Source organism: Gigantopelta aegis, chromosome 4 (assembly GCF_016097555.1).
Source record: "Gigantopelta aegis isolate Gae_Host chromosome 4, Gae_host_genome, whole genome shotgun sequence".
In the NCBI taxonomy this organism is placed as follows: Eukaryota; Metazoa; Mollusca; class Gastropoda; order Neomphalida; family Peltospiridae; genus Gigantopelta; species Gigantopelta aegis.
Window position 1 is genome coordinate 34,218,802 of NC_054702.1, and position 26,396 is coordinate 34,245,197.

Sequence of the window (26,396 nt, forward strand, 5' to 3'; positions counted from 1 at the left end):
TACAAAATCACTCGACACCGGCGAAAGGGATAGAACTCTAACTAGATCTCTACGTGGACATGTTTTACATTTGTTTTTGATGTAAATAGTCTTAGTTACTAAGTTAGTAACTTATTTAAATATTGATGTCACACCAACAAAACACTTATTGAAAAAATATATGGTATTGAAGATTGCTGTGGTGTAATTTTACCGAAATTGTTATTTGCATATGTTTGAATTTTCGTAACACATGACATTCTAGTTCACCGTCTATTTTCCCCACTACTACAATCGACGTAGTGCTAGGCCTAGATTACGAAATATAAACATTATGTTGGTTTTATAGAACAAATTGTTTTAAAATATATTTTATATAACTATCGCTAACCCTAACCCTAACCTTAAACTAATTCTAACAAATATTTCTTTAAAATCGTTATGGGGAAAATAAGGAACTCATGCCGTGTTTTTTGTTTGTTTTTATTTAAAAATTTTTTTTAAACATTTTGACATTACCGCACAGCAATAAACATCACAATAATAAATATCATGCCAGAGACGTTTAACTTGATGAACTATGCTATCAAGGGGTCGCTGACACTTTCAAAATATGTTGTGTCGAGAATGATAGCGATATTTTGTCAAACAATTTAAAAGAACTACATACAGTGCTGTCCGGTGTATCGGCGCACCTAAGCATTCAAAGACCATTTTCTATATGAAAACTGAAATACTTAATAAAATGTGCCTCTCACCAATGAAGCAGTGCATAGTCGGAAATACACTACAAATTGTTTTATGTCTATAGTAAATAAACATTTAAAAATTATCCATAAATGTAGACACCCCCTTGTATTCAAAACGATTTGCATGTCCAGTGATTCGGCGCAGTAGATGTGGATCGGTGACACTGCTATTTATAAATCACCCATGACCTCACTTTGTAGCCCATAAACACTATACTGTTGTCCCAGGATTATTTTAGTACTTTTTTGTTTTGTCTATCATGACCTATCTCGTGATCAGTTTCGGAATCGTTTTTCTTGAGTGGCATAGTACTGCAGATGCATACATGTTCATTGTCATGCATGGCTAAGATGCCTACATGTATTTTATTCTAGGGTAGATTGTGCACAGACGTGGATCTTATTTCTCTTTTATTATTATTATTTTTGGTAACAATGTGACAATTGTGAACTGGAATGACTGTCAATAAAGGTGTAAAACTTTTGTTTTGTTTGTATTTGTCTGTATCTTCTTTTTCAGTTTAAATAAAAATAACCGAAGAAAATAATTACTACAATTTTAAAAATGCGGGAAAGGTGTTTTAAACTGGTTTTAACATTCTTAATATCAATGAGGCTAACCTACTTCGCGTTTATATACACGAAAACGGGTGAATGATTTATTTTGAAATTATGATATAATTATTGATAATTCTAAAAAAACAAAACAAATTATACCCTTAATAATAAATATGTTGATACTTTATTAAAAAATTGAAAATGGAATTGAACTTTAATTCATTAAAACCACTGACAACATGACTACTTCCTAAGCATACTTGAACAAAATACCAATTGCGCCGAATCACCGGATGCGTTGATACACCGGACATGCTTGTATTTTAAAAAATAATACAAAAATTAAGTTGGCCCTAACCTCTCAAAATTAACATTTTCTATTAAGGGGAAATAACTCCCATTTAACTAAGAAAAGTAAGTTTTTGTTTAACGACACCACTAGAACATTGATTTATTAATCATCGGCTATTGGATGTTAAACATTTGGTAATTTTGACATATAGTCTTAGAAAGGAAACCCGCTTTATTTTTCTATTAGTAGCAAGGGGTCATTTATGCCATTCCAGACAGGATAGTACAGACCATGACCTTTAATATACCAGTTGTGGTGCACTGGCTAGAATAAGCAATAGCCTAAGCGGACCACTGACAGGAATTTATCCTAAACTGACGGCACATCAAGTAAGTGCTTTACCACTGGATAACACCATGCCCTGAAATTGACAGGACGTAAAAAACATTTGCCTGTTAAAATTTGCTAAATGTAAGCCATATTTTGGGTTAAAATACCTTTATTAGCATTTACCCTATAAATATTCCCACTAAACTGTCCTTAAAAGAAGCCCAATTTTTTTTTGAAGGCGAAAAAAAGAAGGACCATTCACTTGTCTTAACTTAGCCTGAGTACTCTTCCATTCAAGAGCTAAATGTACATTTGGATGGTTATGATCACTCACTGAACCAGAGATAACTCTATTGTGAAAACATGTATTTGCTGCCTGTCACCGGGTAGGCTAAAACTCCCGCTTTAATACAACAATAACCCTATGTTTGATATTGAATATCATTGCCTTGATCATTTTCGAGTTCGCTGATCAATAACAAATATTTGACATATTAACTACTAATACACACACTACAGGAAGAAACCCGTCAGCACCTACGTATTTAACCAGAACATTATTGAAAGGGGGTTGCTGTCGGGTTTGTTCCTAAAGTGTGTGTATTAGTGGTTAATATGTGAAATATTTGTCATGAGCGAACTCGAAAGTGATCAATGTAATGTTGTTTTTTGTGTGTGTTTTTTCAGTGCCTTAATTGTTCTGTAATTGCTGGACGATATTATTACTTCTGTTGTCTTTCAACAATTTTGCAGTCACAATGACAACGCTGAGAATTTTAACATTGAACTGCTGGTAAGTATCAATATTTATGTTAGTATACTAGTACTAGTTATTTTAGTGTAGTGTTGGTTGTCTGTGATAGGATATCACATTTATGTGAAGGTAAGAATGGGGATCTTGATTAGGCTTGCCAAGTAGAATTCCCCATTTGTCCTGAAGAGGATAAAGCTCATTGACATGTTATTATTTTTATCCTGCAATCCTTTTTATAGAAATTATCTTTCAGGTCTAGCTCTATATATATATTAAATATATATAGAGGTTATTACCAGAGTGTTTTTCGATATCGTCAATATCATATATTAGGAATAAAAATTGTATTATGCGAGGCTCTGGTGAGCATAATACATTATTTTTATTCCTAATATATGATATTGACGATACCGAAATACACGAGGGTAATAATATCTTTATCATATAAGCTCAAGCTTAATACAACATGTTTTTGTAAACTGTACACGCAACTTTAATTCCAGTCCGCCATTACTAGATATTCAAATGACGTAAGAATATGTGGCGCGGTGTATTTTTGAATGGAAATGACGTCATTTTGGATGTCCTTACATCAAAATAAAGTTATGCCTAACTTTTTTTGTTTTCTGAACGCTGGACAGCTTTCAGTGTCAAATTGCCACTGAAATGTTGTTATTTGATGACTATGAATGCATACGTCAATCATGGAGTGTCACCCAAGTACGTTTGCTTAAATGTCAATAAACCTAATGCTGAGTCCTCGACTAATTTACATCTAATTTGCAAAGTTATCAAATTCTTAAAGTATTTGATCTGAAAAATATCACATACTTTGACTGCACTGAAAATGTAAGATATTATATGATAAATTAAAATATTATATATATTATATATGAAACTTTAAAAAATTCAGAAATTCCCATATTATTTTTTCTGAAAATGTCATTAATTACAGAAAATTATTTCACCAAATTAAAATTAGCCAATTGTTTTTTAAATATACAATTTGATAATTTCGTGAGTGCCAGAGCTATTATTATATTCCTAACTCAAATGTTCTACAATCGGGGTAAACAAAATATATGATGTTCTTTTTTGTAAGATGTTAAATTTATCATTTCAAAGAATAGTTTTAGAATTTGTCATTTATAAATATTTACGGTTTGCCATAAAACTTTATTTTCTTAGTGCCAGTGTAATATTTAAATTTGATGAAAAATCTAGTTCTAGGTAAATGAATCAAGTCTGGCTCTCTCTGCATATAGGGGCGGGACGTAGCTCAGTGGTCAAGCACTCACTTGATGCACGGTGGGTTTTGGATTGATCCCCATCGGTGGACCCATTGGGCTATTTCTCATTCCAGCCAGTTTACCACGACTGGTATATCTGTGGGATGCTGCATATAAAAGATCCCTTGCTGCTAATCGAAAAGAATAGCCCATGAAGTGACAACAGCGGGTTTCCTCTCAATATCTGTGTGATACTTAACCATGTCTGACGCCATATAACCGTAAATAAAATGTCTTGAGTGCATCGTTAAATAAATCATTTCCTTCCTTCCCTCTGCGTATATGCATTTACAGAGTTCAATATTTCACAAATAAACAATATTGTATTTTGTTTTGTAGGGGAAAGCCACTTCCATTTATATATGAAGATCTGTGTGATCGAATTGGGGCAATAGGTGATGAAATTTCCAAAAGAGACTATAATTTAGTTATTTTGGAGAAGGTATGAACATATCAGTCAATAAACCGAGTATTATCCAGTTTACATCCCTCAGTTAAACATTCCTGACGAGGCATTATGGTACCATCCTTTCTGCTTTGAACACAATAAATATAATCACATACTTTACCACATATATTGCTACCTTTGATGAGGGCTGGGAAGTACAAGCCAAGGATTTCAAATTTCATGGGAAACACTTTTGAACACAATAAAATATAATCACATACTGTACCACATATATTGCTACCTTTGATGAGGGTTGGGACGTACAAGCCATAGGATTTCAAATTTCATGGGAAACACCTTTTCGGATTCGTGCCTTGTGATCATGGGAACCCATCAGAAACTGTTTTCAAAACATAATTATAGATGTATATTATTTTTGTTGAATAGTCGTACCCAATATAATAATCATGGGAAAAGAAAATTTGGGTTCGTGATTTTACCGACACAGTACCAGAAATGATTGTTTCCATGAAATCTGAGGACCTGACGTAGCCCAGTGGTAAAGCGCTCGCTCAATGTGCGGTCGGTCTAGGATCGAATCCCATCGGTGGGCCGATTGGGCTATTTCGCATTCCAGCCAGTGCACCATGACTGGTATGTCAAAGGTCATGGTATGTGTTATCCTATCTGTGGAATGGTGCATATAAAAGATACCTTGCTACTGATAGAAAAATGTAGAGGGTTTTCTCTCTAAGACTAGCTATGTCAGGATTACCAAATGTTTGACATCTAGTAGCTGGTGTTCTAAACGTTTCGTTAAACAAAACAGACTTTTAAAACCCTGGTTTGTTGCACCTTATTAAACTACAACTCTATATTTTAATTTTTATGAAAAATAAACACATACCCATATATACATGTATGGAAATTGACAAATACTTATTCTAATTTTAAAGGCCCCGATCCCGGGCCATAGCTCACATATAACAGTAAATTGTTTGGCATTTTATGAAACCCAACTCGGTGCACTTGTTCAAATTCTTAATGTCTCAGAGATGTCACTTTGTATTTTTCAACATTTATATTCCAGTAATAATGGTAAACTGTCAGAAGTCATACTGGAAATAATGTTGTTTGAGCCAACTTTTAGATATGTAGAATATTTGTTTGAAAAGTATTGAAAAATGGTTTATTTAAACAAAATGTAGTAGTCAAATTCTAAATATTGTAGCCACTATGTATAAAATTTAGCTCACTGACGGGGATCGATCCTAGACTGAAAGCACATCAGGCAAACACTTTACCACTAAAAATGTGCTGAGGTGTCATTAAACAAATATTCCTTTCCTTTTCTTTTAAAATGCTGGAACTCTTTTAATGTAATATTGCATATATATCTCTAATGTCAGTAGAATAAAATCAAATGTATTCTTAAATAAATTTTAATTTTATTTGTAAATGGAATTTGTTTTTTTCAGGTTTGGCTTTCATCAGACTACAAGAAACTGTGTGACAAAATATGTCCAGTTTTACCGTATTCACACTATTTCTACAGGTGATAATTAATTGATTGTTGAATTTTGACATGTAACATTAATCAAAGTTAACAAAACAACCACCAATATCTACCGGTAAATAGAGAATAATAAACGAGTTACCAGTTATTATCAAATTTATGTCCCGAGTGAAATAATTTTCAGTTGTCACGAGCTTTAGCGGGTGACAAATGAAAATTATTTCACAAGGGACATAAATTTGATAATAACTGGTACCGAGTTTGTTATTCTATTTATTACCTAAGCTATTTTTTCTCTAAAATAAAAGCCTTTATTTTCAACGCACATGCACGAAGGCCAACCTGTATAGGAACGATGTAAACCACTAAATACGCACTGTTCTGAGAATTACTATAACGTTGTAATTTAATCATGTTCATAGATAATTTTAAAAAACACAAGTTCTCTTTATTCTGCTTCCAAATCTATAATGAATTGCATTAAAATGACATTTTGTTATTAATTTAACACCAAAAACAGAGAACCGTAAAGGCAAACTCTTTAAACTACATGATGTCATTTTGTGTGTTTGTCAAATCGTGATGACGTCATATTTAGTACCGACAAAGTCATTGGTTTGTAAGCGTCAAATTGTTCAATAGTATTGTTCGTTAGACCAATGCAGAATATTTCTCACTGAGAAAATATGGAAAATATTTTCCCTGTTATGAGTGACCGCTGGAGTAATAATTAATAATTAATCCAATGTTCCAGATATAGTCATTCTTAAAGCCAGGTGCAGGATTTAGCTCTGTTGGTAGGGCACTTGCCTGAGGTACTTATGTTGTAGGATCGAATCACCTCAGAAGACCCATTTTCTGATTGGGTTCTCCCCCACCCCACCCTCCATCTCAACCAGTGCACCACGACTGGTATATCAAATGTCATGGTATGTGCTGTCCTGTCTGTGAGAAAGTGCACATAAAAGACCCCTTGCTACTAATGGGAAAATGTAGCAGGTTTCCCATCTAAAACTATATGTCGGAATCATCAAATGTTTGACATCCAGTAGTCGATTAATAATCAATTTGCTCAAGTGGTGGTGTTAAACAAAACAAACTTTAACTTTTTCTTAAAGCCACTGACCTTTATTATAAATTTATAATTATATGCAATGCAAAATAGTTTCGGTTATTATAACCTTTTTGCTTACAACCTTTTTTTCTTAAATTATCAGTTTTGGCAAATATAAAAAGTTTTGGTCTTGGTTGTAAAATTCATTTAAGTGGTTGAGTGCGTCATTAAATAAAACATTTCCTTCCTTCATTCCTTCATTTTAAGTGAAACAAAAAAGTTACGTACCTCGGAAACTACATGTGACAGCGGCTTAAAAATAAATCTGTGACAAAGTCTTACACAATGCTTGTTTTGTAAATCATGACTTAACAGTTGTTTAGTTGTTCAGTATATATATGATAAGACATTTCTATAATGAACGATTCATGCAAATACCCATTGTGTTATTTATGCCTCTCAGTACATTTTGAGTTACTTCAAACATTAGAAATACATTGGATTTTCAAAAACTAACAATTTAATCAAGAAGTTATAAGTAAAGTCTTCTTTGATGCAGTGTTTCCCCCAGGATTTTTGTTCAGAGGGTTGGCAAAATAGTTTTACATGAACTGAGCCCTCAAAGGGCGTGAAAATGCTATGGGAGTTCGGGATGCTCCCCCGAAAATTTTAAAAAAGTTTTCAGTTGCTTTTAGATGCATTATGGAGTACATGTGGGTGCCATGTACACTTAGAGAAGGATCTATTGTAAGATAGATTTTAATAATAATGTTTATTATTATTAAATATTTGCATAATGTCAAAACAGATAATAAATATTACTGAATTACTGATTGTAATTTATTTATCTAAAACTAAAATCCAGGCCTTCTAGAATTTAAAAAAAATTCACTAACTATGGGATTGGTGATTTTTAAAATTCACTAGCCATGATTGAATATTCACTAGCCCTACAGTACTTCTGTATGTATATCAGGGGTTCTAGAATTAAAAAAACAAAACAAAAAACTTCCCATACTGACCAGTGGATAAATGTTTTACTGGTCATGATATTAAATTCACTTGCTAAATTAATAATGGTAAAAATAATCTGTAATCGCCAAACCTATTTCGCAATGCCTGGTAACTGAAGTCGGTGACTTAGAAATATAAAGTAGATCTATACCTTTATTATGGTTGGACCATCGGAGAAAGGAAGTGTCTTAGGGCCATAATGCCTTTAAAAGGTCATGGAAATTTGTGGAGTTTGATTGATAACTGAACCCTGTAAAAAGGTTATGGAAAGTCATGGAATCCAAATGGTTGATGACAAAGTACATACCATGAACCATGCAGACCGTGTAGATTTTGGTAACATGTTTTATTGTTTCTCTTCCTTAGCGGAATGCTTGGCAGTGGCTGCTGTGTGTTCTCCAAGTTCCCTATCAGAGAGACGATGTATTATCGCTTCAGCCTCAACGGGTTTGCTCACAAGATCTGGCATGGAGACTGGTATGCTGGGAAAGGGGTCGGTCTCTGTAAGATGGTCATCGATGGTCTTCATATCAATTTGTACTCCAGTGATGTGAGAATCAGTTTTATTACATACCTACATGTATTAAGTCTGTGGCCATCATATCAACTCATACTCCAGTCATATGAGAGTCAGTTAATTCCACACCTACATGTATTAACTCTGTGGTCTCTATATCAACGCACACTCCAGTCATATGAGAGTCAGTTAATTCCACACCTACATGTATTAAGTCTATGGTAATCATATCAACTCATACTCCAGTCATATGAGAGTCAGTTAATTCCACACCTACATATGGTCTTCTTGTGGTCTGTGGTCATCATATCAAGCTTGGTAGATACCTGGTACTGTGTAGGCACTGATCCAAGGGGTTGGTGCTAGGGGTGCACATCCCCCTGCCCTTGAATTTTATAGTGTTCCCAAAATACAGTTTTAAATGAATGTATACAACCAATATATCAAGGTCTGACAACCACTCTTTGTGAAGACGAGACTGATCCATTATGTTGCTTTTTTCAGTCCCCTAATGATCCAACCAGAGGGGCTGTAGGTTTTATCTTTGTCCCTCTGTCTGTCTGTCTGTCTGTCCTTCTGTTCCACATATAGTTTTCCGGACTTGTTTTTCAAGATATTTTAAAGCTGAAAATTTTAACATATAGCTTTATTATGTACTGTTAAGACCAAGTTTGACTTCCATAGCAATTTTTAAGATTTGAAATTGTGTTTTCCAGATTGGGTTTTTTACACAATGCCTCAAGATGTTGAGCTGAAATTTTGTATATAGCTTTACCATGTACGACTTTCATTTAAGCATTTTTCATATATTTATGGCTCATGAATTTAAGAGATTCAAAAATTTGTTGGGCATGGCATGGGACATGTATTGCTTTAGCAGTACTCTTAGAATGCTTGTTTTAAATGTAATTTTTGTGGGGCCATACATGTAAAAGGAGTGATGGAAAAGTATATACAGTAAAACTCATCTAAAGCGGACACACCGGCCTCGGTGGCGTCGTGGCAGGCCATCGGTCTACAGGCTGGTAGGTACTGGTTTCGGATCCCAGTAGAGGCATAGGATTTTTAATCCAGATACCGACTCCAAACCCTGAGTGAGTGCTCCGCAAGGCTCAATGGGTAGGTGTAAACCACTTGCACCGACCAGTGATCCATAACTGGTTCAACAAAGGCCATGGTTTGTGCTATCCTGCCTGTGGGAAGCGCAAATAAAAGATCCCTTGCTGCTAATCGGAAGAGTAGCCCATGTAGTGGCGACAGCTGGGTTTCCTCTCAAAATCTGTGTGGTCCTTAACCATATGTCTGATGCCATATAACCGTAAATAAAATGTGTTGAGTGCGTCATTAAATAAAACACTTCTTTCTATTAAAGCGGACACCCTCTGGACAAATAAAAGTAAAATGTCTGGTTTTAAGGTATCCTGTTTAGAGAAGTTAAATTCTGTCGTGATTTTTTAAAACAGGACTCTGCTAAATGTCCGGCTATGGGTGAATTCTGGTTTACAGAGGGTCTGATTCACTGTAATTTGAAAACGGTAAATAAAATTACATGTACATTCTTTTTGGATATTCCTAAGTTTGTTGAAGGTTAATACCACGGATGTTCTATCTAGTGGAAACATGGAACTTGTTTTTAGGGCCAAAACAAAAGTCATAGTTCTGAGCATTTTTCTTTTAATCCCACAGCCTGCTATCCTTTCTCTTCATTGACTTGCATCTTATTTCTAACTAATTTAGGCTGTTTATCATTTTATTATAAACCTTTAGAATTTGGTCACCTCACTGACTCATTGACTCACTGACTCTCTCTCTCTCCCCCCCCCCCCTCTCTCTCTCTCTCTCTCTCTCTCTCTCTCTCTCTCTCTCTCTCTCTCTCTCTCTCTCTCTCTCTCTCTCTCTCTCTCTCTCTCTCTCTCTCTCTCTCTCTCTCTCTCTCTCTCTCTCTCTCTCTGTGTGTGTGTGTGTGTGTCTATCTTTAAACTGAAAGTAATGGGGAAAAAAAAAAAAAAAGAGTTAATAGATGTACAATGTGTTACATTGGCTTATTAGTACTTAAATGGTTGGTTTAGAGTTATTTTGTGGATTGAAAATACTTCAAGACCTACAAGACCTGGGTATTGCCATTACTGGAAATGTTTTTTAATTGCTAACCACCTATTACATACATTTAACAAATGGTTTTAAGTTCAATGCATGTGTTAAAAATAGATTTGTTGGGAATTACGCAAGGACTATCTCTGTAAAAAATAAACAAAGTTGTCGCTGGGCTTTATAAACCCCCAATCGGATGAATACGGGTCAATGTTTTGTGTTATTTTTAATTCCTCAGACTCACACGAGATACAGCCGAAACTTCGATGAGTACGCAGCACACCGCGTTGCGCAGTCTTTTGAGATTAGTCAGTTCATAAAGCAGACGTCCGAGGCATGTGATCTCGTTATTCTTGCTGGTGATCTCAACTCTGAGCCGTCTGATCTCAACTACAAACTTATACTGACCAATGGGAATCTCAGAGACTGCTGGATTGATAAGGTTTGAAGGGAAAACTTCCATATTGGCTCGTGTACAGAGTGGGGATTTCGGGGTGTGTGTGTGGGGGGGGGGGGAATTGTGTGTGTGGGGGGGTCAACCCCCTCTCCCCTGATCAAAACAAATTTTAAAAATTGTAAAATATTTCTGGGGCAGCAAAATCTGAACACCATCAGAAACTTCGCTTGCCACAATTTAGATCCCCCTCCCCCTACATCCACCGCATAACTTCCTGCACACACACCTGGATATTGTTGCAACTCATTTGTATGTTGTTTGTCAAATACAGTTTGAATTAATCTGTATATAGTATTTAATTGTTCACTTTTTTTATTGTGAAGGAAGAAAGGAAGGAAATGTTTTATTTAACAATGCACTCAACACATTTTATTTACAGTTATATGGTGTCACACATGGTTAAGGACCACACATATATTGAGAGAGGAAACCTGCTGTCACCACTTCATGGGTTATTCTTTTCGATTAGCAGCAAGGGATCTTTTATATGCACCATCCCACAGACAGGATAGCACATACCATGGCCTTTAACATACCAGAAATAGCCCAGTGGGCCCACCAATGGGGATTGATCCCAGGCCAACCGCGCATCAAGTGAGCGCTGTACCACTGAGCTACGTCCTGCCCCTTTTTGATTGGGAGACTGGCCCATAGTGGATTGAGGTATATGTTTTGATTGGGAGACTGGCCCATAGTGGATTGAGGTATATGTTTTGATTGGGAGACTGGCCCATAGTGGATTGAGGTATATGTTTTGATTGGGAGACTGGCCCATAGTGGATTGAGGTATATGTTTTGTGTGTGTTGAATGGCTTCAGGGCTAGCGCTGTCGGTAGCCACTTTTACACAAAATGGCTAATAAAATTTGCAAGTGGCTAAATTTATGAAGTTGATAAGTTTGCAGCGCCCCCCCCCCCCCCCCCCCACTCCCCACCAGTGTTTCTTGTCATCTGAATATTTGTAATAGCCTCCAATAATTTTGTACGTCCAACAAAATAAATTTATATTATATTACGAAGTAAAATAACAAATAATTGTTACAATCATTAGCATATGACCACAGACACATTGGATATACAAACACTGGTATTCTAAACAAGAAAATGTATTTAATATGTAATTTTAATCGCCAGAAAAACTGTTAGTTGGAAACATGTTACAAACTCATAATAATCCCTTTAATGTGTATGTTCAGCAGTTTAGATGACTTGCTCTTAGTAGGTTTTGTCTCTGTCATTCTGTCTGTTTTGGTTTAAACAATATTTATTAGCAAATCAAATTTGGGATTGGCCAACAGGCAAGTGCCTATATTAAGGCCTCTCCCTACATTTAACAAATATACATGTTATACATCAAGATGGCTAGAGAATCTAAGGTAGATTGTTTTATAAAAAACTCATTGAATGCATTAGCTAATTCTTTGGGGTCTTCAATGACAGTGCCATCAACAAACAAGGGTATCACTGAATTACTAGAACCACGATTTTTTAAGTACGTATTAACAAGCTTCCACCAGTGTTTTGATCCAGTATCATCAGTGTTATTAATTTTGTTATCAAGTGTGTTAAAATAATCGTACTTAGATTTACGTACTTCCTTAATTACTAGATTTCTTATTTTCCTAAAGTTTGTCCAAGCTACTGGTGTGTTGAGAGTCTTAGCTTTATGGTGTAGCTTATGCCTTTGCCTGATTAATCTTCGAATGGTTCCATTCATAAAGGGTTTGTCATTTGGTCGTACTGTAACAGTTTTGAAAGGAATAAACGTTTTAGCCGCATTCAATAGAATGCTCGTTAAATTTGAAGTTATTGTATCAATCGACTCAGAATCAAAAATATTACCCCTAGTCAAAGTCTAAAATAAATGTTTTAAGACCACAAATATTGGCAGATGGGTAATCCCATAAAGTCCTCTGGATTGCCTTTCTTTTTTTTTTTTGGTAATTTGGGACCAATATAAAGTGCAACTGGGGAATGGTCGCTACAGAAAGGAGTTAGAACTTCAACAGTTTCAACATATAGTGGACAAGAGACAAATATTAAATCGAGAATACTTTTACTGTTTTGAGTAATTCGTGTAGGTTCTTTAATTAGTTGATACAACTGGAAGCGGGCACACAAATGATCAATTTTATGATGGCTGCGTTCGAAAATATTTGAATTAAAATCTCCGACAATAACAACCTTGTTTATTCGATCATCCATGCCACAACTAAATGATTCTTTAATTAGATTCCATGTGTGCATAAGACTAGATGGTGCACGATAAAAGTTAACAATTAAAATTTTACAATTATTATGATTTAGTTCCACCCATAGAGCTTCCAGACCAAGGATATCTATATCATCCCTATGTTTTGATATGATATTTTCTTTTACATAAATTGTTACACCGCCCCAAGTATTGTAAGTCCTGTCCTTATGGTATGGTTCTTTAAAGCCTTTAATTATAATTTCTTCATTCAAAATATTTGGGTTTAAGTGGGTTTCCATAACAGCAATCACGTCAAAATCACACAATTCCATTTCAGTAAGGTTCACTTTTGATACAAGACCATTTACATTCAGATGGACAACAGATAAACTAGCCGACACAGTAAGGGAAGGACCAGGATTTAGATGACATCCCCTGACAAAAATATCAGCAAGAAAACCAATAGTACACCTCGTTGCCCCAGAAATCTATAACTTAAAAAAATGTACAAACACAAAAAGTCAATGATCTGTTTACCACATCCAGTACTGTAGTACAGTCCTATTCTTGCCCAATAAATCGCTAAGTCAGTCGACATCGAACACCAAAATATAACACAATTTATTTGTGGGCAAGGTAGGAGGCACACAGAAACAGAATGGGGAAAATAAATATACAGTACAAAATACAACAGAATTAAACATATCGAAGATTTTGTTTGTTGTCCTATATCCAGCAGGTAAGCGATGCCCATTTTTTTACCAATACATTTAAATTTGGAATGTTATTAAAGTCAGCATTGAACATGATTTTAAATTTTAACCATTCAGGTAAAGGAAAGACAGTAGAGTAGCAGGTAGGACAGGAAAGAGAAGCAATAAACAATAGTAGAAGATCTAAGTGTGTAAACAAGGTCATGGAGAGGTACGGTTTGTAGCATTTGATTATAATCAGAATAATAACAACAAAGCAGAACACATACAGGTATTGCTCAAAACAACAAAACAACAAAAACAACAGCATATGCACACAAGTATTCAATTTCACCCAAGCAGCACCCACCCACCTGCCCCCTCTCAGTCACATATGGGGACAAAAATAGTGCACCAGTTTACTATGACAAGTTCAGGTATATAGGAGATACACTTTGGAAACACTAAAAAAACATTAGGAGATATACTAAAACAGTATAACCATTACAAAATAATAGGGGGTGGGGTACTTACTTAAGTACTTGGTCTGTTTTTCTGTCTGTCTGTCTGTCTCACATATAGTTTATTGGACATTTTTTTCATGATTCCGCATAATATTGCATATAGCTTTATCATGTACTGTTACAGATCAAATTTGAATTTCATAGTGAGTTATGCATTTTTAAAGGGACACTAGTTGTTAACCATTACGGCATTGTTTTTCGCTATTAAACCCATTTTCTCACAAATAAAATTGCACTTTACTTATATTTTATTATTTAGAATATACATTTCCATTCACCTGAAGTGTTTTTTGGTAATCCTGGTAATCCTGGTGTTTGTAATACCACAAAATGCATTTTTCGTATTTCTTAAAAATGCGTCTGAGAAAAATACGTTGAGCAGACAAAGTCTAATCTATTTTTAGAGGGGATCTTCCCATTTCAACGTCACAGACGTTGGTATACCACGTGACCGTTATCATTTTGGTTCGGTTTGTTTTCTCGTGCACGGTTCGCGCAATCAACATCCGATTTGTTGTCGTTTGCTTGTTGTTCATTTGTGAGGTTTTTCTTCGCAGTTTGTGAACATTTTCATTAACAATAAAGTTCAGACAAGTAAATATCTCAATACAAAGCGTTACAAACCTACAAACCTTTAAAACCAATTATTTTCCTAAGTCTTACGATATGTGGAGAGAGGATACAACCTTGGGGGATGGGGGTGGAGGGCACAAGCTATATTGTTACCTTTATTTAAATAGAGTAGGAATAAAAAATCCTTACATTTTCGTCCTGGGGAGGAGAAGTGCCTCCCCACCTCTGGTTCCTACAGACCGTACTGCCACTACCACTACCACTACCACTACCACTACTACTACCAACAATAATAAATGGTGCATCTAATTGCTAATAACAATAGGTTAGCCACTAGTACCCAGTGCTGAATAGCAAATGTAGGCTAATTACGGTTTATATATAAAATTTATTATTTCAAACACTGTAGTATAGTCAACATGGTCAGTGACGGACTATCATTGTCGTCTTATTCCGATTCAAGTATCATGATTGCTGCAGCAGCCACTTCCTCAACAGAAGCAACCATGTTGGTAAAGTAACTTCCTGTTCCAAACTTATTCCTTTCACTGTCCAGGACAGAACAGTTGGAACGTGCCCAGGAGAGGTGAAAGGAACGCACCCCAAGTCTGTGTACACTCTGAGAAATTTGTCGTGACATAGGCATTTCTGTGCTTTGAGCGACATCTACCGGTGACATCAGAATACTAACTTTCAAAATTATTTCAAGTAATTGGGTCATGGGGATTCCCATGGTATTTATCGATAAATAATCTGCTTTTTCACTCTATTTTATAAAAACATGATCTAAGTGTGTTGGGTCCAGGTCTTTTGTCCCCCCGGACATTTGCCCCTATGACATTTGCCCCCCCGGACATTTGCCCTTTTGCTTAATGAAAATCCGGTCATTTGCCCCCCCACCTTAATTTTTTTTTTATTGTGTAAATTATTCAATATTTTTCTTAAATATTGCAACTGAGATACATGAAGGCATGAATATGTATGTGGCTTCCTTCCATTTATTATGGAAATAAATTAACGAATTACGAAAAATATTTCTAGAATCACACACACGCACCTATCATTGCCAGTGAGCTTTGTTTACAATAACATCAAATATCTGAAAATCATCTAATCTACTTGATAGTCATGGCCTCCAAAACTACGGCTTTGATCAAAAGACTAAATGTGGCATTGTGTATATAGGCAGAATAGGATGCATTTAATAATCTCGCATCTGATTAATCTATGATTACAAAATTCCCTATAGAACTTGGGAGTCCCAGTCAAATATTTAAAAAACTCACTAATCTCTTCAACTTAGAATCACACACACACACATATCATTACCAGTGAGCTTTGTTTATAATAACATCAAATATCTGTTTTCTTAATTACCACCGATGTTAATTGACAGTTCCGATCGGTATTGTCAAGTGAAAATCATTTAATCTACTTGATAGTCATGGCCTCCATAACTACAGCTTTGATCAAAAGACTAAATGTGGCATTGTGTATATAGGCAGAATAGGATTAGGTGTGATTAATAAGCATGAAAGGATGCATTTAATAATATGATTAATCTAGGATGACAAAATTCCCTATATAACTTGGGGTCCCAGTCAGATATTAAAAAATCACTAATCTCTTCAACATGGAAATGATAACTAGTAATAGAGGTTGTCATGGGGAACTCCTGGCCAGTTTCCTTTTTTATTGTAAAAAATATACTAAGGAAAGAAATATTCTTAAAATAATAATAGATAAATGTAAAATTAAATTTAATCCGGTTAAAATATTTAACCCGCCCCCCGCTCTCAAACAGGAGGTGGAACGGGCTATTTTAAACTTTGTAAAAGATACTAAAATAAATATATAACAAGTAGCTGGCACATAAATTGGTAACCAAGTAAATTTGGTCGAGGGCGGTCCGAGGACTATAAATCTATACTCAATCAGGAGCCTGCTTAACTTCTAAACTCACCTTACAGCGGCGGACAGTTGGCTGGTGGCAAACCTTGTCCACGGTGGTAACGGCGCTGGCCTTACCCTCCCGTGGACAAACCGAATAACTTCCACTAGTTATATAATATTTTAACTCTTTTTAACTATAAATGTTTATTTCTTTTTAATTAATTATATTAATAAATCTCTCTTTCCTTTTAAACAATTTTAGAAACACCGAACAGCCTATACACAATAATCTTCATTCACATGTTGGCGATTGGCTGGAGAGTTGTAACATCCACATTCCTTTCTTTCTTTTTTGTCCAGGGAGGGAGTCGAAATCCAGCCAATCGCAGCTGCTCAATTTCCGCCTGTTGTTTCTTAACACTGGCTTTCTTTTATTTCAAACGGCTCCGACTAGGGATCGAGATTCAGCCAATCGCAACGCACCCTTCCATACTGAGTGTCGAATATCGATCCGGTTCACTTCTAACACACACTGTGTATTCTTTCTTCTGTCTTAACTGCTGAATGCCGTTCACGAGTGTTCCCGAGGTGCCATTCGGTGATATCCGGAGAGCCGGGTCTTGCCGTGGGTAGCCTTGGGACATTATCTTGTCCGGTATTCTTTACTACTTCCCACATTTCAACCGTATGGAAACTTTCGCTTTACTTCTCTTCTTTCTCTGCTGGCCGCTGCTAGCACGTCTACTCTTTACTGTTATCTTTACTGGAATGATTAATTATTGGGTGCTGGGGCGATTGGCTTTCTGGGCCCGGGTTCTGACCAATTAGAACCCGGTCCCGTTATAAATGTTTTCTATTTGGTCCGCGCTTATAGCTGGCCAAAAAGTGTAATCTGAACCTAGTGTGAGAGTGGTTGCGTGAATGTTGTTTTTCCGCCTTGACTTGGCGGCGCGGACACCTGGCAGTGTCTGCGCCGCCCTTCATGGGCGGAATATATGGCTGTGTGTGAATGTGTTTTAGTTTTTAACTAAGTATGGTATAGTTATTATATTTTTAATTAATTGTTATAATAAATTTAGTTATTATTGTTAAATTTTTCCTCTTAGCATTTTAAAATATTATTATTTTAATTTACATGTACCCGTTCTTTTTAATTATCAAACAGGTTTTAAACGGTATTAATTTGATCGGTCAATTGTATATATACAAATAAAAAAACCTGATCGGTACTCGGAGCCACCCACTTAACGAATAAGTGGTTACTTGGGTGACACCGAGGATTATATAGCAATGACATTTGTCATCCGTTTAGGTGGCGCACCCCTCGGGGTGTAGAGCTCATGAATGCTTGAGGAGAACGGCGAGGGCACCTCACTCCAAGAACTGGATCAATCCACTTGTCAATCATCAACAACAACGACATCTTATACGTTTCACAACCACACCAGACGGCAGCTCGCGGGTTTATTCTCATATATCATTATACTCACACCACTCATCTCATCTAAATACGGCCCATCTGTGTTCTATGGATAACCTGGGGGGGGGGGGGTGGGATGGGGGGGGACGCCGTGGTAGGGTGCATATTTGGGTGCGATAGGGCGTTGGCGGTTTGGGCCGGTAGGGATGCCTGTTAGGAGGCCTCCCCCCCCCGGAACGCCCCCCCATGGAAATCCGGATTTACCTTATTGGGCCCCCGCCTGTTGGAGCGCCGGACTGCTCGGTGATGCTGGGTTCCCCCCTTTGCGAATCCTTTTTCCTCTAGGGCTAAAAGTTAAATAATAAAAAAAATAAAAAATATATATATATATATATAATATATATATATGTATAAATATTATTATTAAATATATAAGTATAGTATATATTATTTTTGAACTGCCCGATTGAAAATTTAATTATAATTATGCACCTACTAATTATATTATAAAATAATAGAATGTTATAGGTTTAATTTTAATTATGGTGCTCTTATATTAATATAATAAATAAACATATGTAATGATAGACCCCAAATTATTTTTAATTTTGGCTCCTTTTTTAAGTGGTCCTACCACACTATTAAAAATTGTCACCCTCATCTCTCTCACACACTCCCCCCCCCCCCCCCCCCCCCCCCCCCCCCCCCCCCGCCCCGGAGTCGGTCACTGGCGAAGTCAGAGGCTGAATCCGGGGTGGGCGTGCCTGAACCTTAGTGGATAGGGGCACGCAAAATGAGTTGCCAGTTCCAGTTCCTGGCCAGCTTACCTCAGACACCACACTTTTCCCAACTATTGATGTTCGCGCAGCACTAGGGAACACTGATGCTCTCAAACGTACTCTACGTCGCCAGAAGGCGAAACATCATCCCAAGAACCCTTCTTCCACTGCTAACCTGACCATAGACGACGAGTGGACTACAATTGGGGGAGATAATCCCAGGCCGTTTCTATTCTATGACAACGGCGCCGACAGCAGGAGTTGCATGCTCGTGTTTGGTTCAGACACAGCTCTACAACACCTTGCCAAAGCAGACATCTGGATGATGGATGGAACATTCGAGTGGCTCCTCATATCTTTGCGCAGTTGTATGTGATACGTGCTCCACTCGACGACGGATCAGTGAGTTGTGTATATGCCTTACTCAGTGATAAGTCTGAGGCCACATACCAGGAACTACTCACTGCAGTGATTGATCGGTGTGAGGAGCATCAACCTGATCCGACCGATGTACATGAGGTGACTATGAATGGTGGCTCCCGAACAAACAATATGTGTGAAGCATGGAATCGGTGGTTCAGTACCCTTGTGGGCCATGCTCATCCTACAATATGGACTCTAATTGAATGTCTGCGCAAGGACTTTTCCACTGTAGAGGGAATACTGCGACTGAGTGATATTGGCCAGCCCCCCAAGAAGAGAGTACGTCGCCACACCAAACAGCTACAGGAGCGGTTGGTCACCATGTGTAACCAGTATGTTGCTGGTGATAAGTGTCTGCAAACCACACTGAAGGGCATAGGCCATTGTATCAGACTGAAGTGAAAACCACCCTGAAGGGCATAGGCCATTGTGAAAAAGTGCTTTGTAATTATGTCATGTAGTATTGAATAAAATATTGTTTTATTTAATAATATGTTTGTTAGGGCAAAGTCCGGGCAGCATGTCCCGGGGGGTGAGGGGGGGGAGCAATGTGGGTGGTGTGTTTCGTATCTGGGCAAATGGGGGGGGGAGCAAATGTCCGGGGGGGGGGGGGGGGGGGGGGGGGGGGGGGGGGGCAAATGTCCTAGGGGGCAAATGACCACAAGCCAAGTGTGTTACAGTTTTGTAGATTAACCAAATTAGAATTAATTTTCACGGACTGAAACTAGGGCGTGCGACAGAGAGGGGTTGGACGTAGCCCAGTGGTAAAGTGCTTGCTTGATGCGGTCGGTCTGGGATCGATCCCTGTTGGTGGGCCCATTGGGCTATTTCTCGTTCCAGCCAGTGCATAACAACTGGTATATCAAAGGCCATGGTATGTACTACCCTGTCTGTGGGATGATGCATATAAAAGATACCTGGCTGCTAATCGAAAAGAGTAGTCCATGAAGTGGTGATAGCAGGTTTCCTCTCTCAATCTGTGTGGTCCTTGACCATATGTCTGATGCCATATAACCATAAATAAAATGTGTTGAGTGTGTCGTTAAATAAAACTTTTATTTTTTAACAGAGTTATGGCCCTTGAACATAGGCAATATGAAAATGTGTTGGGCCCAGTACAGGACGTGTATTGCTTTAGCAGTACTCTCAGAATGTTTATTTTAATTGTTTATCAGGAAATGACATATAGTGATGCGGCTGGTAACACCTGTGCTTTGCCCTACAACAATTACACGAGTGCTGCAGATAAGAAGGAGTATCCTTTTGGCAAGCGGATAGATTACATCATGTACAGAGCTAATCCAGGTAAGTTGAGCTAATCCAAATGACAGATGAGTCTAGCTAATCCAGGTGAGTTGAGCTAATCCAAATGACAGATGAGTCGAGCTAATCCAGGTAAGTTGAGCTAATCCAAATGACAGATGAGTCGAGCTAATCCAAATGACAGTCAAGTCAAGTTAATTCAGGTTTGTCCAGGGGAGTCGAGCTAATCCAGTGAGTCGAGCTCATCAAAGTGGGTTGAGCAAATCCAGGTAAGTTGATCTAATCAAGGCGGGTTGAGCTAATCCAGGTATGTTTAAGGAAATCCATGTGAGTCAATCTAATCAAGGTGGGTTGAGAACAGAACAGAACTTTATTACACTCAGGCCAAATTTATGCAACGGCGTAAGAGGAACATACATATTCTGATTTGGACAAGATGGTTAACAGGAGGATACAAATAATAGGAATACATTGCTTGGTACATATATGAATACAAATACAGTACAAGACATTACATTATTAAGATATGTGTATTAATAATATAAATACATGATATTACATTATAGAAATATGTGTATTAACAATATAGATGCATTCCGCGATGTAACAGAGTAGAGGTATATTGCAAAATATAATTATTCAGAAAATTTCGGTTACAACTGTAATTTACAATTCTTGATATTACAGTATATAGATATAAATAAAATAAATAATAATACAATGTAATAATAAAAATTAAATTTTTATAAAATAACAATAAGACATAAATTAATGTAATATGATTTAAAATATATCAAGTATAGTTGTATGTTGAAGTTTAGTTTCATTAACTGGTTAATGTATGGTAATTTTGGTTGTTGGGTATTGTTGTTGTTATGGGCGTTTAAATACTTGAAAAATTATATTCATGAATTTAGCTAATTTTTTTTAGTGTGCTTAATCTTTTACTGCTCATAAGTTCTCTAAATTTATATATATTTGGTCATATATAATAATATGGATGTAAACATTCTTTGTTTTGTTTTTGTTTTGAGATATTTTATTGATAAAAAAAGAATCAAAAGGATAAGAATCAAAAGGATTGCACAACAGGCAGAGCCTATATAAGTGCTCTCCTAAACAAGATGGACATCAGACAATATTCATAATCATATAAAAAAAACATAATAATGTCAATGGCATAAAATATTTAACATAATTAATATTTTTTAATATATAGTAATAAAAGGTAGATAGAATAGAAATGGGATAGTCAAAAAAAATATATGATAGTAATGATCCTATTGTTGGAGCTAACCTTATATAGGGCAGTAAAATCAGAATAATAAGTTAGTTCTACTCGAATCTCTTACTTTCAGCTATATATTTATGTACTGCGTTAAAAATTAAATTGTTTTCTTCAATTGGTAGGTTTATTGACCCAGATAGTAGTAGATCAATGTCTAAGATATCAAGGTAATTCCGTAACGATGCAAATAAATATCTTTGTCTGATGAACAGAGGGCAGACATAAAAATAATGAAAATTATCTTCACAGTTATCTCCACATGCACAGCTTGGGCTATCAGAAAGATGGCTTAAAAATAAATGATAGATTAAGTTACTAGCATAGTTACGAAGCTGACAATGGATAATGTTACATTTATGATTTCCATAAAGATAGAGAGTAGATGAAGGATTGGGATTTCGCTTTTTTATTAATTTTTTATAGGTACACGGACATGGTTCATTTTGAGTTAAACTGTCAAGATCATCCCATAACTCCAAAGTATTAGAAATAAAGCTGTTTTTATATGAATTATTGAAAAAACTACATACATGATGACATTCGTCTCCTATGTCGTTTTCATCACAAATAGTACAAAGTCTATCTTCTAATAGAACTGTATTCCAACATCCAGTCTCAACAGGTAAATAATGGTTAGAAGTCCTAAATTTTATCATAACAGTCAATAATTTTTCCGGAATAATATTAAGATAATTTTCTAAATTTAATTGGTCTTTGAAATATTTGTAGGTTTTACCTCTCGATGATTCTGAAATATTATTTTTCCATGTTTGTAAATACTGGTCGTTTTGTCCTATGCTAATTTGTTGTGATAGCTATTTTACCGATAGAAAGGTTTGTGATAGCCATATATTACTAATTCCTAGATGATCTAAAATCAAGACAAGTTGAGCTAATCCAGGTATGTTTGAGCTAATCCAGGTGAGTCAAGCTAATCCTGGTTTGTCAAGCTAATTAATATGAGTATGATTCAATCTTAGTCAGGTGAGTTATTCTCTATATATATCATTTTGATTAATTTGGATGCCCTAGCCCTATCATCAGCTCCAATGGTCCTCGGACATTAGAAAAGGATATCAAGTGAAAAGTTGTATAGCATTTTATATATGTGGTGAACCGTTACATACAAAAATTTAAAGTTGCAAACTTCAGGGTGACCAGAACTTTATGCATGTGTTACAAAAATCGGTTACCTAGATAAACAGTCATGTGAATCAGTTCCCATTCACCTAAAATATTGAAATTTTATCCCCTATATCTCTTTAATGAGTTGTAATTTGTTGATTCAGGTGTGAAAGTCTTTGTTGAAGAGGCCTCAGTGATAATGGGTCGCATTCTCGGAACACCGTTCCACTACTCGAAGCACGAGTCTTTGAAGGCTGTACTCAGAATAGAGCAATTTTCAGATGTCGTCTGTAAGTTTTCACTGGTATCGGGAGTCCGTTTAACACTGAATTGTAGTATTTCTCAATTAGGGTTTGTCCAGTAAATTTTGTGCGCTGATGATAATGGATGATGATTATAATGGATGATGATGATGATAATGGATGATGATGATATGATGATGATGATGGTGATAGTGGTGGTGCTGGTTTTCGTGGTGCTGATGGTGGTGGTGGTGGTGGTGAGTTTGGTGATGATGGTTTTGGTGGTGGTGGTGAGTTTGGTGGCAGTTACATAGAGGTGCCAACACCAGGCAGGGCCACCCATATTGGTGCCGACAATACTGAATAGTTATATCAATATTAATGTGTTAGTATCTAATACTTATCATTTTTAATAATTTTATCCTGTTTTTCAGATCCTGTTGATGATCAGTATTCAGAGAGAAACAAACATCTTCTGGAAGCATTTGAATTGATTAACAATGGCCTACAACAGTCCAGGCTATCCGGGGATTGTTATCTGTTTCAATCACTGTTACAATCATTTCTCATGATCACTTTCGTTATCATGATACAGAATGAGCCCCAGGTGCCCCCCTTCTTCCAGATTATAAATTATGGGTGGACATTGATCACAGCGTTCTACTTCTGGACCGGTGCTGTGGTTATGAAAACAGACGAGAATAGTTTTCTTGGTATTAAGTTAGATATTGCTAATGCAATTGCAAATTAAAATTCAGTGATTAAATAAAACCCAATGAAACCACCAGACAAGATAAATGAGAACCCTTTGGAATGGCAGAGTAAGCAACATCTTCAAAAAACAGTAAGTGTTGAATTTATCGACCTTGGCATATAGCAGACCAAATCGAACAAAAGATTTTTCCAATTCAGGTTTCTTCTCTTATTTATTCTACTTTTCCTGCTCAGCCAAACAGAAGCTGGCGGAGATCCCAAGAAGTACTACGTCCTCCTGTTTGTAAAGTTGGGCCTGACACTGCTTTTGGTTTTCTGCTTCTGGACTGGGGTCATGGTCATGAGAACAGACACATTTAATTTTCTGGGTTTTGTTATTAAATATTGCCAATGTCATTAAAAATTTAAAGATTAAAATTCTGTGATTAATTTTTAAAAACCCCCAAACAAGACTGAAAGACAAATTCAACTGACATTTGTGTTAAAACATGTTACATGGTAACTGATTTAGTTTCAGCTGACACCAAAACTGAAGGAATACAGTGTGGAAACTGCATCTGTTTCCGCTCTACTGTGGGTTCATACTGCTGCAGAATGTTTGCTTAAAAACTGCACAGAGAATACAAAGTACATTTATATTCAAGTGTTCAAATTGAATTGTGGATAGTTTGTGTGTGTGCATGAAATTTTTTTCAATGCATATTTCGGGGGAGCATGGCTTAAACCCCTTATAAAAATCATTTGCCACAGTCTAGCCCTCGCCCCATACCAAAATTCATGCACACGTGCCTTAACACACCATATTTAGTAAAAATACACATACATCTGTTTTTTTACGTCATTTCCATGACCTGTTATATGTAATGATGTCTCAATTGACATAACTTCTTCTAATCAGAATAAAGTAAATCGTACAACAGCGGGAAGTTTGTAACTATATATATATATATATATATATAATAAATATATATATCTTATGTATTTAGTGTGTGGACGAAGCGTACACACATATTTAGTCCAAGGACGAAATATTAGGTAAATAACTCAAAAATATCTAGAAAACAAATGTTGCTGAATGATTTTTGATAGTTTATGCACTGTCCAAAGTCATCAGTAGCCTCATACATACAGTGTTTGTTATATAACCGACAGGGACTACTCACGCAAGGTATCCACCACTCGATGAATACGAGAATCCTCTGGAAGTCAGTATGTGACCCAAAAACTGTTGTAGCAGAACGCACTTTAGTGGCAAAACAAATGTATACAATCGTCAGTACATTCACACCTCCCTCACCCCCTCCACGCCTAGGAATATAGGAACTTAAGATTGAAAAGGGCCACTATTTGACACACTTTGAAGGTTATTTGACACTTTGAAACCTTCCCTGCCTGAGACTAAAGGAAATTGCATTGCAAACGAAAGCGATCCCACTGTGGGAGCCTGTGGTCCGAAGAGGACTATAGTTTTCACCTCCATCCTTCTGTCTTGTGTTTGTCCGTCTGTTCTACATATAGTTTTCCGGATGTTTTTTTTTCACAATGCCTTGAGATACTGAGCAGAATTTTTTGTATAGCTTTATAATGTACTGTTACAGATCAAGTTAGATTTTCCTACGATTTACCAATTTTTTCAGAGATATGACTTGGACTTGGGAGATTGGAAATTTGTTTTCTGGATGGGTTTTTTTTCTCCCACAATGCCTTGAGATATTGAGCAGACATTTTGTGTATAACTTTATAATGTACTGTTACAGATCAAGTTTGACTTTCCTGGCGATTTATCCATTTTTGCAGAGATATAACTCTTGAATTTAGGATATACGAAATTTGTCTGGGCCCTGTAGAAGACATGCATTGCTTTAGTAGAGCTCTCAGAATGCTTGTTTTAATTGTTTCTAAACTATAACTATGTATATTTTATAACTGGAAATTGATATATTGAGATGTCTAAATATATTAATAGTAACTATTAATATACCGATGTAATAGATAAGTATTTCGATACATTTAACAGATCAATTAACTACTAAATATAAATATAACAAAAACCTATCTTTTTTTAGCGTTACGCATTTTATTTACATTTATTCTTTTATAAGTATTTTTGTTATTTTGACAAGTAGGTAGTGCCTGTAGTATTATGCAGGCGTTTAATGAAGGCAGATCATGTTGAACATGTGAACAATTATATTTGAATTATGAATTTATATATATATATATGATTGAATGTTTTATGTGTATTTTTACTATATAAACCTATGGTATTTATTATTGTC

At 36.2% G+C, this 26,396-nt stretch overlaps 1 protein-coding gene across 4 annotated transcripts; it reads left to right on the forward strand.

The window, feature by feature from the left end:
• LOC121370442 (putative neutral sphingomyelinase) lies at positions 1-26,396 on the forward strand. 4 transcript variants are annotated; one of them, XM_041495666.1, is made up of 9 exons: positions 1-81; positions 2,596-2,701; positions 4,291-4,393; positions 5,818-5,894; positions 8,290-8,473; positions 10,770-10,973; positions 20,661-20,790; positions 23,326-23,451; positions 23,838-26,396. In XM_041495666.1, exons 2-9 carry the CDS (start codon positions 2,667-2,669, stop codon positions 24,152-24,154), a joined length of 1,176 nt encoding a protein of 391 aa, XP_041351600.1. In that variant the 5' UTR covers positions 1-81; positions 2,596-2,666; the 3' UTR covers positions 24,155-26,396. The 4 variants fall into 4 exon arrangements, with proteins under 4 accessions (XP_041351600.1, XP_041351602.1, XP_041351603.1 ...); XM_041495668.1 differs by having other exon boundaries at positions 27-163; XM_041495669.1 differs by having other exon boundaries at positions 31-102.

What these genes read in the sequence shown, in the direction of transcription:
- LOC121370442 (XM_041495666.1), top strand. Translation starts at nt 2,667, where the DNA reads ATGACAACGCTGAGAATTTTAACATTGAACTGCTG. An exon ending in TATTCACACTATTTCTACAG is followed by an intron (nt 5,895 to 8,289) that starts GTGATAATTAAT and finishes TCTCTTCCTTAG; the next exon opens with CGGAATGCTTGGCAGTGGCT. An exon ending in GCAATTTTCAGATGTCGTCT is followed by an intron (nt 23,452 to 23,837) that starts GTAAGTTTTCAC and finishes CCTGTTTTTCAG; the next exon opens with ATCCTGTTGATGATCAGTAT.